We start from the raw sequence: 16,135 nt of genomic DNA on the forward strand, positions 1-16,135 counted from the left end.
GTCATGGCTGAGCAAAATCATATCTATGCGGGAGTAAGAGCTATGTACTTGGGAAAAGAAGGTGTAATCTCGAGTTAAGGGTTCCCGAACCTGCCAGGAGTCAAAGAGAAGCTGGGACTTCATGAGATCAAGGAGAGCTTTGGAATTGCGGAGGTCCGCTCCGCTGGAGTTAGTGACCCCCAAGGTAGATCCATCCAATGTAGGATTAAGGACCGCATTAAAGTCCCCTGACAAAATAAGAGGGCCCTGCCATTTACGGGACAGAAGAGTATCTAATTTAGTAAAAAAAACATATTGGTTTTGATTAGGAGCATATATGTTAACAATAGTGCACAAAGTGTTGTTGAGAGTGCCTATAAGTATAAGAAAACAACCCTCTTGATCCCGGTGGGAATCAATCAGATCAAAAGTGATGTGTCGGGCCATGAGGATGGCGACTCCCCGTTTTTTTTGTTTAGCGACACAGGCGTGATAGGTAGTAGGATATGCCTTAGAGCGCAACTCTGGGTGGAGGTTTCGCAAAAAGTGGGTCTCCTGCAAGAACACCAGGTCACCCCTGTAAATGTTAAGAGTAGAAAAAAGCTTGGTACGCTTTTGGGGGCTGTTGAGGCCCTTCACATTAAATGAGAGTAGTTTAAGACCCATGTGCGACGGTTGAGAAAGTAGCTAAAGAGAAAAAGAAAAAAAATTGGAAATGGATAGGTAGGGAGAATAAGGATATCTTCAGAGATGGGAAAAGGTAATGAATGTCCTGCTGGAAAAGGAGGGAAGACCGGAATGAGGGAGGGGAGAGGGTGCTGCCTACTGGCACCAAGGGCCAGGGCCATAGGTGCTGACAGAGGGAAGGGATTCTATGCGTTGAAAAGGCGCATAGGTCAGCAGGCGGGTGTAAAACCCTGAGTGGGCGTGGCAAAGTGAAGCCGCAATTCTGAAAAGGTAACATGAGAGAGAGGTGGGGGACCCTCCCTCAGCCCTTAAATTATAAAAATAAACATTTGAGCAGAATGTATGTGGAGCATGAAAAGAGGAAAAATAAAAAATAAATAGGATAAATAAATGAATAAAAAATAAGGGTAAGAGGTCAGAGGTATTGGTATAGATCATGACTAAACCGCAGTGTGAAGAGCAGGAAGGGCGAGATGGGGGAGTAGGATAACAAAAGAATATAAAAAACAAAGATGGAATAACATATAGAAAAATAATAAACATATGACATGAAATGAAAACGGCTGTGCAAAACACTTTACCAATCACGTTATCAAACATTTGACGTATATATAGGTATTTTAAAGTTTCAGCCGTGCGGACACGTCTCTTCAGAAATAATTGCAGAAAGAACTAAAGGAAAATTAGGGGCGCATAGCAGCACAGCATTAAAGAATCTACATAGGGAGGGGCAGGTCTCCGTAAGTTGGAGGGCCCCTTCTCAAAAACAGTAAAAACAGTAAAAACAGTAAACCTTTAGAAGAGTTCAAGTTTCGGTGGCTGGGGTAGATGTTCTGGAAGATCTAGGAACAGTTGACCATTCAGACAGTATTTATTTTAAGTCTCACACGGTAAAATAGAATAGTAATCGGAATTTAATAAATCAATATTTTATACCTAACCTAATTCAATTAAATATACTACAGTTATATATTGTTAATTGTAGTGTATTCTGTGCATTCTATAAGTATTAAAAAAAGAGACCTAGATGTTATTCATAGATTCATCTATGGAATTCAATAATATTTTATACACCATTAATAAGTACATATAATTCATAATATATTAGATCTTGAACCATAACAAGGTCATGCATCTACAGTGTATTATGATTATAGGTAAAGTGATGTATAGTTATTTTGTGTCAAAAACTTGATATATATATATATATATATATATATATATCATCAATTGTATTTCTTAATGAAAAGAAAAAAAGCACTCTCTGCTGGAGAGTGCTTTTTTTCTTTTCATTAAGAAATACAATTGATGTTTATGGAAATTTCTCCACAAGTTTCCTTAAAAGGCACCCCAGTACTATGAACCCATTTATATTGAGAGTGCCGGACCTGTTTAATATATATATATATTATATATATAATATTATAATATAATATATTGTGTGTATATATATATATATATATATATTATATATATAATATATACACACACGTGTGCTGTGTCATACTATAATGTTACATACATATTTACAAGGTTGTATATAATAAACACTAATAAAGATGAAAATAAAATAAATATGATTACAAATATTATGTGTATATAGCAAACGTAAAAAAGCCCACTAAAGTGACTAATACTATGAATAGTATGTGATAAAACAAAATATGTGTCAACTAGTGTTTGAGTAATGTGAACAGAGGTGTTTCACAAAGGTGAGAAAAATAGAAAAGTTGTTCAAAAGAGAATGGGATGGAGATGTTTACCTCCCATCTAGTGAATGGTGCAGAAACCTGTAAAAATTTAAGAATATAAAATATAGATAGTGTTTAAAGAATGTATACACACATATATATATATATATATATACACACATACACACACATACACAGTCAGGTGCATAAATATTGGGAAGTTGACAGAATTTTCATATTTTGGCCTATATTCACCACCACAATGGCTTTGAAATGAAACAAACAAGATGTGCTTTAACTTCAGACTTTCAGATTTAATTTGAGGGTAATTACATCCAAATCAGGTGAACGGTGTAGGAATTACAACGGTGTCTATATGTGCCTCCCACTTTTTAAGGGGCCAAAAGTAATGGGACAAACTAAACAATCCTAAATCTAACTTTCACTTTTTAATACTTTTTTGCAAATCCTTTGCAGGCAATTACAGCCTGAAGTCTGGAACACATAGACCTCACCAGATGCTGGGTTTCATCCCTGGTGATGCTCTGCCAGACCTCTACTGCAAATGTCTTCAGTTCCTGCTTGTTCTTGGGGCATTTTCCCTTCAGTTTTGTCCTCATTAAGTGAAATGCATGCTCAATCAGCTTCAGGTCAGGGGATTAACTTGGCCATTGCATAACATTCAACTTTTTAGCCTTAAAAACTCTTTGGTTGCTTTTGCAGTATGCTTCGGGTCATTGTCCATGTGCACTGTGAAGTGCCGTCCAATGAGTTCTGAAGCATTTGGCTGAATAGGAGCATATAATATTGCCCAAAACACTTCTGAATTCATTCTGCTGCTTTTGTCAGCAGTCACATCATCAATAAATACAAGGGAACTAGTTCCATTGGCAGCCATACATGCCCACGCCATGACACTACCACCACCATGCTTCACTGATGAGGTGGTATGTTTTGGATCATGAGCAGTTCCTTTCCTTCTCCATACTCTTCTCTTCCTATAACTCTGGTACAAGTTGATCTCTGTCTCATCTGTCCATAGGATGTTGTTCCAGAACTGTAATGGCTTTTTTAGATGTTGTTTGGCAAACTTTAATCTGGTCTTCCTGTTTTTGAGGCTCACCAATGGTTTACATCTTGTGGTGAACCCTCTATATTCACTCTTGTGAAGTCTTCTCTTGATTGTTGACTTTGACACATATACACCTACCTCCTGGAGAGTGTCCTTGATTTGGCCAACTGTTGTGAAGGGGTTTTTCTTCACCAGGGAAATAATTCTTCTGTCATCCACCACAGTTGTTTTCCATGGTCTTCCGGGTCTTTTGGTGTTGCTGAGCTCTTCGGTGCGTTCTTTCTTTTTAAGAATGTTCCAAACAGTTGATTTGACCACACCTAATGTTTTTGCTATCTCTCTGATGGGTTTGTTTTGATTTTTCAGCCTAATGATGGCTTGCTTCACTGATAGTGACAGCTTTTGATCTCATATTGAGAGTCGACAGCAACTGATTCCAAATGCAAATGTCACACCTAGAATCAACTCCAGACCTTTTATCTGCTTAATTGATAATGAAATAATGAGGGAATAGCCCACACCTGTCCATGAAATAGCTTTTGAGTTGATAGTCCCATTACTTTTGGCCCCTTAAAAAGTGGGAGGCACATATAGAAACCGTTGTAATTCCTACACCGTTCACCTGATTTGGATGTAATTACCCTCAAATTAAATCTGAAAGTCTGCAGTTAAATCACATCTTGTTTGTTTTATTTCAAAGCCATTGTGGTGGTGACTAGAGGCCAAAATATGAAAATTCTGTCAATGTCCCAATATTTTTGCACCTGACTGTAATATATATATATATATATTATATATATATATATATATATATATATATACACACACACACATATATACATATATGAACATATACAGACTTATATCCATAAAGCTATAGATTTATATCCCCATTAAAAACAATATTATCTATATGTGAGGTGACATAATAAATTGTGTTACCTAAAAATAAATACTAGAAGAGTATTTTCTTGTCAGATATAAGAATTCATATAGAGTTCATACCCCTTTCAGACAGAAAACCAAATTACCGGGTTAAATATTTCAACCCAGTAATTTGGTGATTTACACGGAACCTATGTCTGTCTGAAAGGGTTATCTCGGGTATTAATTCCTGGGACTTTGACCCAGGAATTTACCAGGGTCGGAGACACAGGAATTTAATCCCGGGTTCACCATTTCAGACAGAAGAAATACACGGGTAAATCAGCAAATTACCAGGTTGAATTTTTTGACCCGGTAATTTGCTCTTCTGTCTCAAGGAGGGTACAGAGAGAGAATGGCAAAACAAACCGGTAGGCAAAAGTCAGGAAAAATCCGGGTTTTTTGCCATTTTCTGTCTGAAAGTGCTATTATACTGCTTACACACTGAAACTAGCAAAAAACCTGGATTTTATCCTGAATTTGATGCACAGGTTTTTTGCTGGTTTCAGTTTGCACCCCCTTTCACACAGGAAATTACACATTTACCCGGTAATTTGCAGAACAACATAAGGTTTTCTCTGTGTGAAAGGGTCAACCTGGGACTTAACTCCCAGGTCTCAGACCCTGCTTTTTACCTGGGTCAGAGACCCAGGAATTACAACCCGGGATGACCCTTTCACACAGACAAATTACTGGGGGAAAGTGCTTTATCTGGTAATTTGCCTGTCTGTGTGCAAGGAGTCTTAGTATTTTAATTTTCTCATAGGACGAAGGATTTCATGAATAAAGAATAGATTTGCATCACAAATTCATGTGTCAAAATACATAATTGATTCCTTATGATCAAACGATCATATAATTTTTACAGGTGATGTTGAATTGATCTGTCTCAATACAACAATAATGTGTAGTAGATTACTTAACCCAACTGAAGTGGTATATGGCTATTCAATATAGATTCTCCTAGGATCCTTAATTTCAAAGCTTAGGCGTAGGTTAGCATCATAAAATCATGTTTCCAAATATTTAGTTGTTTCCCCAGATCATATAGCATCATTTTAGAGAATAGGGAACTGAATCCATCTGTATTGTCACAAAACTGATGAAAAGTGGATCCAAATGGTGTAAGGCTGCTCAATTGAAAAATGTCTCTCGAATGATGCATGAGGAGTTCCTTGTTGATTTCACCTCCTCTAATTCCTAACTCCACTTTCGAGAGACCAAAAAATTTAATTTTATTATGATCGCCTCCATGTTTTTTAAATAAATGTCTGGCCACACTTGTTCATTTGTTTCATATTAGAATGACCTTTCCTGGCGCTCTCAATACCACAATGTACAGAGGTGGAGTACGATAAAAAGGCCCTTAGTACACTATGCAGTGACTGGATATGCTATGTGGCGACTGAATACATTACGATGCATTATAGAGCTGGGTGTATAAGATGACTAGCTGGGCACGCTACATGGCATATGGACATAAGTGAGGACACATCTGTAAATCTGTCCAATGAGATTATACAACTTCGTTCTACCTCTGGGTCAAAATCTTTATACTCTTTAATAGTATAAGCTGCAAATTGCGATAGGATGTGACCCAAAAATAAATAGTATAAAAAAATTATTCATCAAAGAAATCTGAAACTCATGTCATAAATAAACAGATTTAAAATTCAAAATAATATTTCACAAACACAGAACTAAAGTGATGATTAAAATAAAAAAAAAAACATGTGGAAAAATAGAAAATTAAGCAAAGTATCACAAGAGAAACACTGAACTTAGTTAATAAGGCTAAAACCAAAGCATACAATAAAATACAAATAATAGGTCTCACTATAATGTTACTTGTTATACATTTCACCGCATCCAGGCGCTTCTTCATGTAATGGAAAGTCATTCACATCTGAAAAACTGACAGGAAACAAGGGTACCTCCTAGCGCAACATTGTATCAAAATCCACCAAGCCAATAATCACCTTATACCCAACACCTTTCATCCTGACACAAAATCACTGACAACACTGTACAAATAAAATCAGGACTTGCTGTATGCCTGGCGCAACTCAGATGAAAGCGTTGTCCGATTGCGTGATTATCAGCATAGCCTGAGGCTTTGATTGAGGCCCCTTGTGTGAGTTTATTAATGTGAAAACAAAGACACAAAGCAGGGATATTGTTTATAAAATTATATGAAACAACCTCTGTAGATTGTACATTATTAGAAACAGTAAAGAAAATGAATATTTCCCCACTAACCTCATTGCCGCCATTCTTCCACATTATTTTATGTAATTGGATAGAAAAGTTGTGGCGACTTCCTGACACTTTAAATGTTTGACCAACACTCTCAATAATGCACGTATTATTCAAAACTTTCCAATTCATTATTTTATATGGTGTAAGAAATTCTCCATGTTCATTAAACACTAGGTCACCATTCTTATTCCTCTCCTTCCGCAAGTAACGATGTAGCTGTGAAATACAAACAATATTCTTAAGAGTTGTATTGTATTATCATAATCATCATCTTTTATTTATATGGTTCCACAAGAGGTTCACAACACCTTACAAAGTCCAAAAATCTAAACAGTATGATCAAATGCAGTAACAAAGGTCACCTACAATACAGAATAGCAGAACACGGACATTGTTTATAAAAATAGACATCAGCAGCCATGATACTCAAATAGGCAGCAGGGTGGCAGAACCTAAAGTTTGGGTGCCGTTGTAGGCCGTGGGGAGAAGATGTTGGTAGAAGCAAAGGAAGGAAAAGCATATGAGGGAGGAAGACCCTGCTTGTGAGGGCTTACAGTCTAAAGGGAGGGCAAACAATCTGGTGACATAGCATGGAGAGACAGTGAACAAGGAACATAGGGCAGTGGGCTAGGAGAAGAGCTGGGAGGATTTGATGAAAATTTGGGTCTTGAGAGCCCATTTAATATTTTGTAGAGGTGGAGAGTCTGATAGGGAGTGGGAGAGAGTTCCAGAGGTAGGGAGCAGCACAGGCAAAATCTTAGAGGGAAGAGTGGGAAGAAGTAATAAGCTGGGAGAAGAATCATCATTCAAATTGTAGGTGGAGCTAAGTGGGTGGGCAGGAGTGTGAAGGGAGAGGATGTCAGTGATGTAAATAGGAGAGAATTGGGTGAGGGCTTTATATGTTAGTGTGAGAAGTTTGAATTGAGTTCTGATGGAAAAGAGGAGACAGTGAAGGGCTTGCAGGGGAGGGGCAGTAATGTAATTATAGAGGAAGATGAGCATAGCAGAAGCACTGACAGATTGTAGCAAAGAAAGGTGGAGGCCAGAAAAGAGCAGGTTGCAGTTGTCCAGTCTGGAGATGATCAGTGAGTGGATGAGGGTTTTAGCCATCTTCAGGGTGGGGAAGGGTCTAATCCCGGAGATATTTTTGAGTTGGAAATGGCAGGACTGTAAGAGGCATTGGATGTATGTTTTGAAGAGGAGGGAGGAGACAAGGCTGACTCCAAGACAGTGCACTTGTAGCTTAAGGAGATGGTGGTGATGTAAATAGATAAATTGTGAGAAATTAAGGTATTCAAGAGCAGGGCCATAACTAGGGGTGTGCGGCTGGTGCCACTGCACAGAATGCAACAGCCCTGAGGGCAGAACTAGCCACCCACTGCAATCAATATATGTTGGGTGCCTGCTGCCATAAATATTAAAGTGTATTGCGCAGCACCAGGCTCTTAAACTGATGTGGCAGCCAGTTTGCCACTTATGCAGATTCTGCCTCAGAAGTTGACCAGGTCCAGCAGTGTCTTTTGGAAGAGGAGAGTGACGTCTCTCCTCCCACAGTTCCTAGAGTGAGGACTCAGAGCTGTAGGAACAAGTGTACACACCCCAACAGCTCCGACTGTAAGGAAGATGGGACAGACCAGGGAGCCGGAACTTGGTAAGTATGAGAGCAGGGGACATGAAAGAGCAGGAGGTGGGTGGCGGACAAGATGGAGCCTAGGTGGTAGGATGGAATGGAAGGTGGGGAGGACAGAAATGGCACCAGACATCGCAGCAGGTGGTGCCAGACAGATGTGGGGAGAGGGATACAGACTGAGGTGACCTGGCATATGCTGGGTCCCTTTACTAGCTCTAAGTATTTTAAATGGGCAATAAGTAAAAAAAAAAGTATTTACTGTATGAACTGGACAACATTCATTATTTATGACTCTATAATCAGTGTCCACATCAAAATATAATAAATACTGGTTCCATCATAATTAAAAAAGGCAGATACCAAAGAACAGAAACTTTTGGGACACCTACTGGCAGAGGAAATGGTGAGAAGTAAAGTCATTATAGCTGATGGAGAATGAATGGTCAAAGAGGCAGGAGGACAGCCATAAGAGGACAGTATCATGTAGACCAAGGATGGTGGAGGATTTGCAGGAGGAAAAGATGGTCTACAGTTTTAAAAGCAACAGAAAGGTCAAGGAGAATGAGCAGAGAGTAGTGGCCCTTGGATTTGGCAGCAAGGAGGTCATTGCTGACTTTAGTGAGGGCAGTTTCTGTGAAATGGAGAGGCCAAAAGCCAGATAGAAATTGGTCCAGCAGGGAGTGAAAGAGAAGAAAAGTGATGGGTACATTGTAGACAATACAATTAAGGGGGAGGAGGGAGGCGAGATTCCATACTGAACTATTTAATTAGTAGTGATAATATTTAGGAAACAACAGAAGTATATCAATGGCCCAAAACTGGCCTAGTCTTATATCAGGGTGTTGCTCCGAAGAGTCCAAGGGTACAGTATTGGTTAACGCTAATGGAGAAAGGGGGACTCTTTTTGCCAGGGTACTCTTTTAGTTTTTAAAATGTGTGTGTATAAAACATATTATTTTTACTAACAAAGTATATTAAAATAAGTATCCTTACAACACATTAGACAGACAAAACACAGTAAAACATCTTATTAATTACAAGCACTGATTAAAGTTGGCAAATATTCAGAAAAGTTTATTAGGCTCCTAATTTCATAGTAAACAATTATGTCTATCTATAATTGTGTTACAAGTTGAGGTTGCGACTTGACCCTTTCTGACAGCTTTCCCAGGCAGGACGGGGTTACTCCTGTTGTTCCTGTTGCTAGGTGATCGGCACACCTCATGAGTGATGTCTCATCCACAGGTGCAGCTTGAATAAGTGTTTCAGCCTATTTATACTCACTGAACTATTGCACCTGTGCCGACTATAGAGTATATGTGAGTTCCCTGGGCTTGGCTGCATAGTCAGGTTGTTCCTGTTATTTCTTTGTAATACTTCTTCCATCTGTTCATCAAACCTCCATACGGCTTCCCAGCCACACCAAGCAGCCCCCGTGCTGCCATCTGTTCATCAAACCTCCATACGGCTTCCCAGCCACACCAAGCATCTCCCGCACTGCCATCAGTACGTCAGCTTACTAACGGCCATTGCCGCATCATCTGCACTTTTGCTGCACCATCGGCACAATTGCCGCACCATCGGCACAATTGCTGCATCGGCACAACTGCCACACCATCGGCTCCCAAACCATTGTCAAAACCAAACTGCATACTAACATCTATAGCCACACCATCAGCACAACTGCCGCACTATTGGCTCCCAAGTCATTGTCAAAACCAAACTGCATATTAATGGCTATTGCCACATCATCGGCTCAACTGCTGCACCATCGATACAATTGCAGTACCATCAGCTCCCTAGCCATTGTTTAAACCTACACTGTTTACTAACGGCTGTTGCCGCACCATCGGCACTATAGCCGCACCATCAATATTCTTATCATCATCATTGGTGTCAATTCTAAGTGAACATTTTAGCCATTGAATTCCCTTGTACCTCCATGTGACCCGCTACTAACCCAAGCATAAATCCAGGCGGCCGCCTAAGTATCGGTTAATGTTTCCCTGCTCTAAGGGAACAACGGGCAGCTGTTATTGGTGAAAATCTTGCTAGCTTGGTTCTAGTGGTCTCACATGGAGTAGGCATCGGGATTTGTAACAAATTGCAATTTCATTTGGCGGATATAAATCTATTTTGCTCCTGGTAATGTTATTTAACCAAATATAACACCTAAGCTTTAATAAAGGTGAATTACTGAGAATGACAGTGTATGTTAACTATTGACTGAAGCATGGCACAAATATTGTTGCCACAGTAAAGTTATCAGAGCTGTACTTATATGCATCACTGCTTTTACTTCCCCCCTGTGTGCAGATTTCAGTGAACAGGGAGGTAAGAGCACGGTAATAAATAAAAAAACTTAAAATAGTTAAATTTGAGCATTCGGGGGCGTGTCCTGGCAGCCATCTGGAGAAGACGTTCATTTCTCCTGCTCCTGACCTATCAGATTAACCAGCATGTTTACTGACCACCACCCAGTCTAAATTTAATTGGTGAGAACCCATATTGTGCCCTGCACTGGTGGGCACCCCTGAGGTGGGACTGCGGAGTCAGGGAGGGTCTCCTACCCTCCTGCAGACTGCGTCCTACTCTCCACCCCTGAAGCCGGGAACTAAATTTGCGGCTCCCGCCCAAGGGCCTGATGGATCGTGGATCCACTTTAAGATGCAGCTGTCTTCTCTCAACACCCGCTGGAGGCTCCCCCGCTGATGCCGCCATGACCACACATTTCCTAGGGGCCTTACCTGGTTCCTGCGGACCCGCCGGCCGGCTCTCGGCGGACGACTGGCGCAGACCTGGGGGTGCACCCACCATCTTGTACGGCCTGGAAGTGAGAGGATCAGAAAGTGGGTCCCTTACAGTGCTTCCTTAGACCTGGCTTGGCTGCTGGTTGTGAAACACTGCTGCCTGGAGTCTGTGGGCTCCCCCTGATCGTTGAGATGTGACTCAGGCCTCTTGTCCTACTGAGGTGCGGTGAGTGTGCCAGGCTCATTGTGGAGGGCTGCAGATGCCATCAGGTACTGTCTTGCTGCTGTCTACATTTTCAGTGATCCCTGCATCATCTCCCTCTGCCTGCAGAGTGCTGAGCTTGGGCCACACAGAGTTCATCTCAAGTGGACTAAAGATTTCTTTATAGTGACCCCACTCATTCCACATACAGCTCTCAAATCTTCTATGCTTCACCATAGGAATATTAAGAGGTTGTGATAATCATAACATATACGTTCCCCAAAACGTCCTACCTGGATTTAATACCTATATATATATATCTGTATTACTTAACAAAAGTCTCCCTAAAGTATCTTACACTGATTTAATTCTCATCAACAATATCAGCTCTTTTGGCTACCTCTTGTGGCTGACTTCTGGAAACTCACTACAAGGAATTCTCATTATCCTCTAGAGACTGTCATATTTCATTCTAAGTACTCCCCCCTTACCAACCAAACCCAACACGAATTTCGTGCTTCTCCGATGACATGAAACCAAGTTTGGTTCTCACTATGCCATGATGTGATTGTATTCCTGATGGCTGTCTAGGTCTTTAGGAGGGGCGGTACCTGGCGATGACCCAATCCCTGTTTTTTCACTAATCATCTTCACACATAGGAAATGTGAGCAGATTATATTTTATGTCACAAATTTACAGTTTTTGAACTCAGAATGGGGAAGGATAAGACACAAAGGTCCAGATCAGAAGTTGGTGTTAGGTCAGATAGCGGATCCCATCAAGATATGCATCAGTTTTTAAAGCCTGCTGGTGCCACTGCGGTGGATGAGGCCTCTGCACCGGCCTCGCCTGCTGCCTCTTCTTCTTCGGACAGAACGTCTCCGGGAGCTAATCTTAGTTTCAGCCCTTCAGCACCTTCCTTTCGAGACAAGATTAGTGAAATTCTTTCTCACGTCAGAACACTACCTATGAAACAGGACTTTCAGTCTTTGGAGGCCAGACTTCAGTCTACTATTCGTCAGGAAGTAGCTACTATTCAATCGGATATGGCTGAGTTGGCAACTGGGATTGACGGCCTGGAAGATTACAAAGAGGTATCCACGGGCATTTTCCACCAATTCACAGAAGTTTTCTCTCACCATCAATCTGAGATCCGCTCTCTTAAGTCATGTATGGACGACCTTGATAATCGTGGTAGACGCAATAACATCAGGATACGTGGTCTACCTGAAGATGTAACGCAATCTAACCTCACAGATGCCCTCACAAAAATATTTGGGGAAATCCTTGGTCTAGACCCAATAGTGAAATCTTGTTTGATAGGGCGCATCGGGCCCTCCGCCCGAGAGGTCTACCCACTGACAAACCCCGAGATGTAATATGTCACCTTCATTACCATACCCAAAAAGAAGGTCCGACAACTTGAAGAGGTTGATTTTAACAGGGACAAAATCCAACTCTTTCCCGACCTATCTTGGTACACCTTGCAGCAAAGGAAGGCTCTGACACCACTCACAGAACAACTTCGCAAACATTCCCTGAGATATCATTGGGGTTTTCCATTTAATTTACAAGTAACTCATAATGGGAAAAATGTTGTTCTCCATTCTTCCGACGATCTCCCTTCCTTCTTCTCGGCTTTGGGTATAAGTCCAGTGGCACTTCCAGATAGGGAGAACCTTCACAGTCCTCTAGCGATTCCTTCCCTTCCTTCTGATGGAGAAAATTGGCATCGTATTTCAAGCTCCAAATGGAAGACAAGACGTTTGTCTCCCCAAACACCTGTAGAAGAGACTTGACCACTTCACTTTATATATACATAATTGGTGAGACCGTTTCAGTTTCAGTTTCTTCCTATCTACAAAAGACTTCGGTCTTAGTCATATACTTAAATGTTATGATACCAATGTTCATTTTGTTGCATTTTTAGTATATTTTACCTAATTTTTGTAGTAATAATTGTGACGTTATTCTTTATTATGTCTACAAGTTTCACAATGCAAAGTTTACTGTGGGATTTGCCTAGTGGAAGATGATTTAACTTTATATTCGTATGTTTGGGTGGTTGTTATTACTGTCCCTCCGAACCCCCTCAATGCTGCATTTTTTTCTTCACATCCTGGACATGGAGTTTTTTTTTATCTCCTATTTGTCCAGATGCAGCATTTCAAGGTTTCAATCCTGATCTATACTCAATGTTTCATATATATGTTTATTACATGCAATTAGGTTTTTTCTTTTATTTTTTCTCTTTCCCTCCCTTTTTCCATCACTCTTCCCTTCCCACTACCCTCCTATTTTTCAAGGGTGACATATATGGTTGGGTAACTAACATTATATCAAGAGGTGCAGATTGTTACGCTTTTTTTACATTATTAATTTGTGTCCAGTCGTAAACCTGTGTTGCGGATTGTCACCATTAATGCCAAAGGACTGAATGTTCCTGAAAAAAGATCCCAAATGCTAAGGTCCTTTCATGCTGATAAAGTAGATATAGCACTTATACAAGAAATACATTTCAGGAAAGGGCACGCCCCTCCTTTAAAAAATTTCTATTATCCTCAAACATTTTCTAGTGATAATTCAGCCAGTAAGACTTTAGGTGTTGCCGTTGTGTTTGCTCGACATTTACCGATATCTGATGTTTCCATACATAACCTTGTCGAAGGTAGAGGTATTTTGGTTAAATGTACTCTATATCATCAGCGCTTCTCCTTTTTGAATGTTTACACACCTAATTCTGGTCAACCCTCATTTATTGCTGTGATTTTAGATAAAGCTGAGACTTTACTGGAAGGAATTACGGTTGTAGGAGGTGATTTAAATTGGCCTCTTGACCCTCTCCGTAACACTTCCAATAAAACAACTCATAGGCCAGGGAAGGAGTTTAGGTGGATGAGAAGCACCCTCCAGGACCATCAGCTAGTTGACTCCTGGCGGATTGCTTATCCAGCTGTATCTGACTTTACTTTTTTTTCTCGCCCTCATCACACCTACTCAAGAATTGATTATCTTTTCTTAAGTCACCAACACCTACATCTCATATCAAATACTTCAATAGGATCTATCACGTGGTCTGACCATGCTCCGGTTTTTCTTACCCTTTCCCTTCCACAACACTTGCTCAAGCCTTGGTCATGGCATTTTAACAATCTTCTATTACAAGATGCCAATTGTAAATCCTAAATAGAGTCTTCCATAGACTCTTATATTGAACAAAATGACCAGGATGACATTTCCAAGGTCAAGGTGTGGGAGGCACATAAATGTGTACTCCAGGGCACTTGCATCCAACTAGGATCCTATTTAAAAAAAACAGAAAACAAAGCAAAGGGATGACCTTTTGGCTGAGATCAAATCCTTGGAAACTTCCCACAAAGCTTCCTTATCCCCACATTACTATTCTAAATTGGAGGAAGCCAGAGCTGCCCTCCATAAACTCTCCATGGATAATATTAAACTGTCCTACTGTAAATGTCGTAGTCGCTTCTACCAATGGGGAAATAGACCAGGTAAGATGTTAGCTAGGGCGCTGCGTGAACAGCGTGCGATCACGTTTATTCAAGCTATATAGGACGAGCATGGCCAGACCCATAATGAAACTATACAAATCGCTGAATCCTTCCGGTCTTACTACGCTAAACTCTACAACCTTAAGAACTTGAGTCAAGAATCGGACATAATTACCCATCGAGAGGCAATTTCATCTTATTTAAGATCGCTTGACTACCCCAGCTCTCACCGGAGGAGGTTGATTCTCTTGAAGCGCCTTTCTCCGTTGAGGAGGTAGTTTGTGCAATCTCCTCCTCTCCAGCTGGTAAAAGTCCTGGACAAGATGGATTTTCTACAGCTTACTATAAAACTTTCAAAGATAAATTGGCACCCCTTATGACTCGTGCCTTTAATTCAATCTCAGATAGTACTGGTTTCTCCAAACAATCACTGGAGGCACACATTACTGTCTTACCTAAGGAGGGTAAAGACCCTACCTTGTGCCCTAGTTATAGGCCTATTTCACTCCTAAACATTGATATGAAGATTTTTGCTTAGCTCCTGGTCAACCGGTTGAAGACATTTCTACCTAAATTGATCCATGATGATCAGGTAGGTTTTGTCTTGTGTCGTGAGGCCAGAGATAATACAACAAAAGTTATTAATTTAATACACCAAGCCTCTCTCTCATCTACCCAGACTATTATTTTATCAACTGACGCAGAAAAGGCTTTCGACAGGGTCGACTGGGAATTCATGTCAGGTCTTTTACGTCATTTGGGATTAGGGCCTACTTGTCTGCAGAGAATTTTGGCATTATATACTGTTCCCACAGCAAGAATTAGGATAAATGGATCCCTCTCTGACTCATTTTCTATATCAAATGGTACAAGGCAGGGGTGCCTTCTTTCTCCTCTTTTATTCGTCCTATGTATGGAGGCCCTAGCTAGGGCGATACGTAGTAATATGAACATTTCTGGTATCCATATAGGTAGTAAGGAATATAAGCTAGCACTCTTTGCAGATGACCTTCTTACAGTGCTCTCTAACCAAGCTACCTCTCTTCCGAACCTTGTTTTAGAATTCCAAAAATGTGGCATGTTATCAAATTTTTAAATTAATTATCCTAAATCTGTGGCTATGAGTCTGACTGCCCCTCCTTCCTTGGTAAATTCTTTGAAACAATCCTTCTCCTTTATTTGGCATCCTACTAGACTTATATCTCGGAGTCTTTCTGACTAAAGACCTATCCCAACTATTCTCGAATAATTTTTTACCATTATTACAAACTATCCGCACTGATTTGGCTAAATGGCGTACTACTCGTTTATCCTGGATTGGCAGTATCAATGTGATCAAAATTAATTCCTTATCCAAAATTTTATATTTAATGCAAACCCTCCCAATCCACATACCTCCAACATGGTTTGGGGAAATGGAACGCCTTA

At 40.4% G+C, this 16,135-nt stretch overlaps 1 protein-coding gene across 15 annotated transcripts in view; it reads right to left on the reverse strand.

Moving 5' to 3' along the window:
* Nucleotides 1-16,135, reverse strand: part of LOC148473300 (vomeronasal type-2 receptor 26-like) — a 174,149-nt gene that overhangs the window by 68,816 nt on the left and 89,198 nt on the right. For 11 of the 15 annotated variants that reach the window (XM_088459819.1, XM_088459818.1, XM_088459820.1 and 8 more), the window contains one exon: nt 6,613-6,828. The exons of the other annotated variants lie outside the window; for them this stretch is intronic. In XM_088459819.1, coding sequence (XP_088315945.1) covers nt 6,613-6,741 — 129 coding nt within the window. In that variant the 5' untranslated portion in view covers nt 6,742-6,828. The remainder of the gene's footprint in view (nt 1-6,612; nt 6,829-16,135) is intronic. 15 annotated transcript variants of the gene reach the window in all.

Source organism: Taudactylus pleione, unplaced genomic scaffold (assembly GCF_031769625.1).
Source record: "Taudactylus pleione unplaced genomic scaffold, aTauple2 ptg000937l, whole genome shotgun sequence".
Classification (NCBI taxonomy): domain Eukaryota; kingdom Metazoa; phylum Chordata; class Amphibia; order Anura; family Myobatrachidae; genus Taudactylus; species Taudactylus pleione.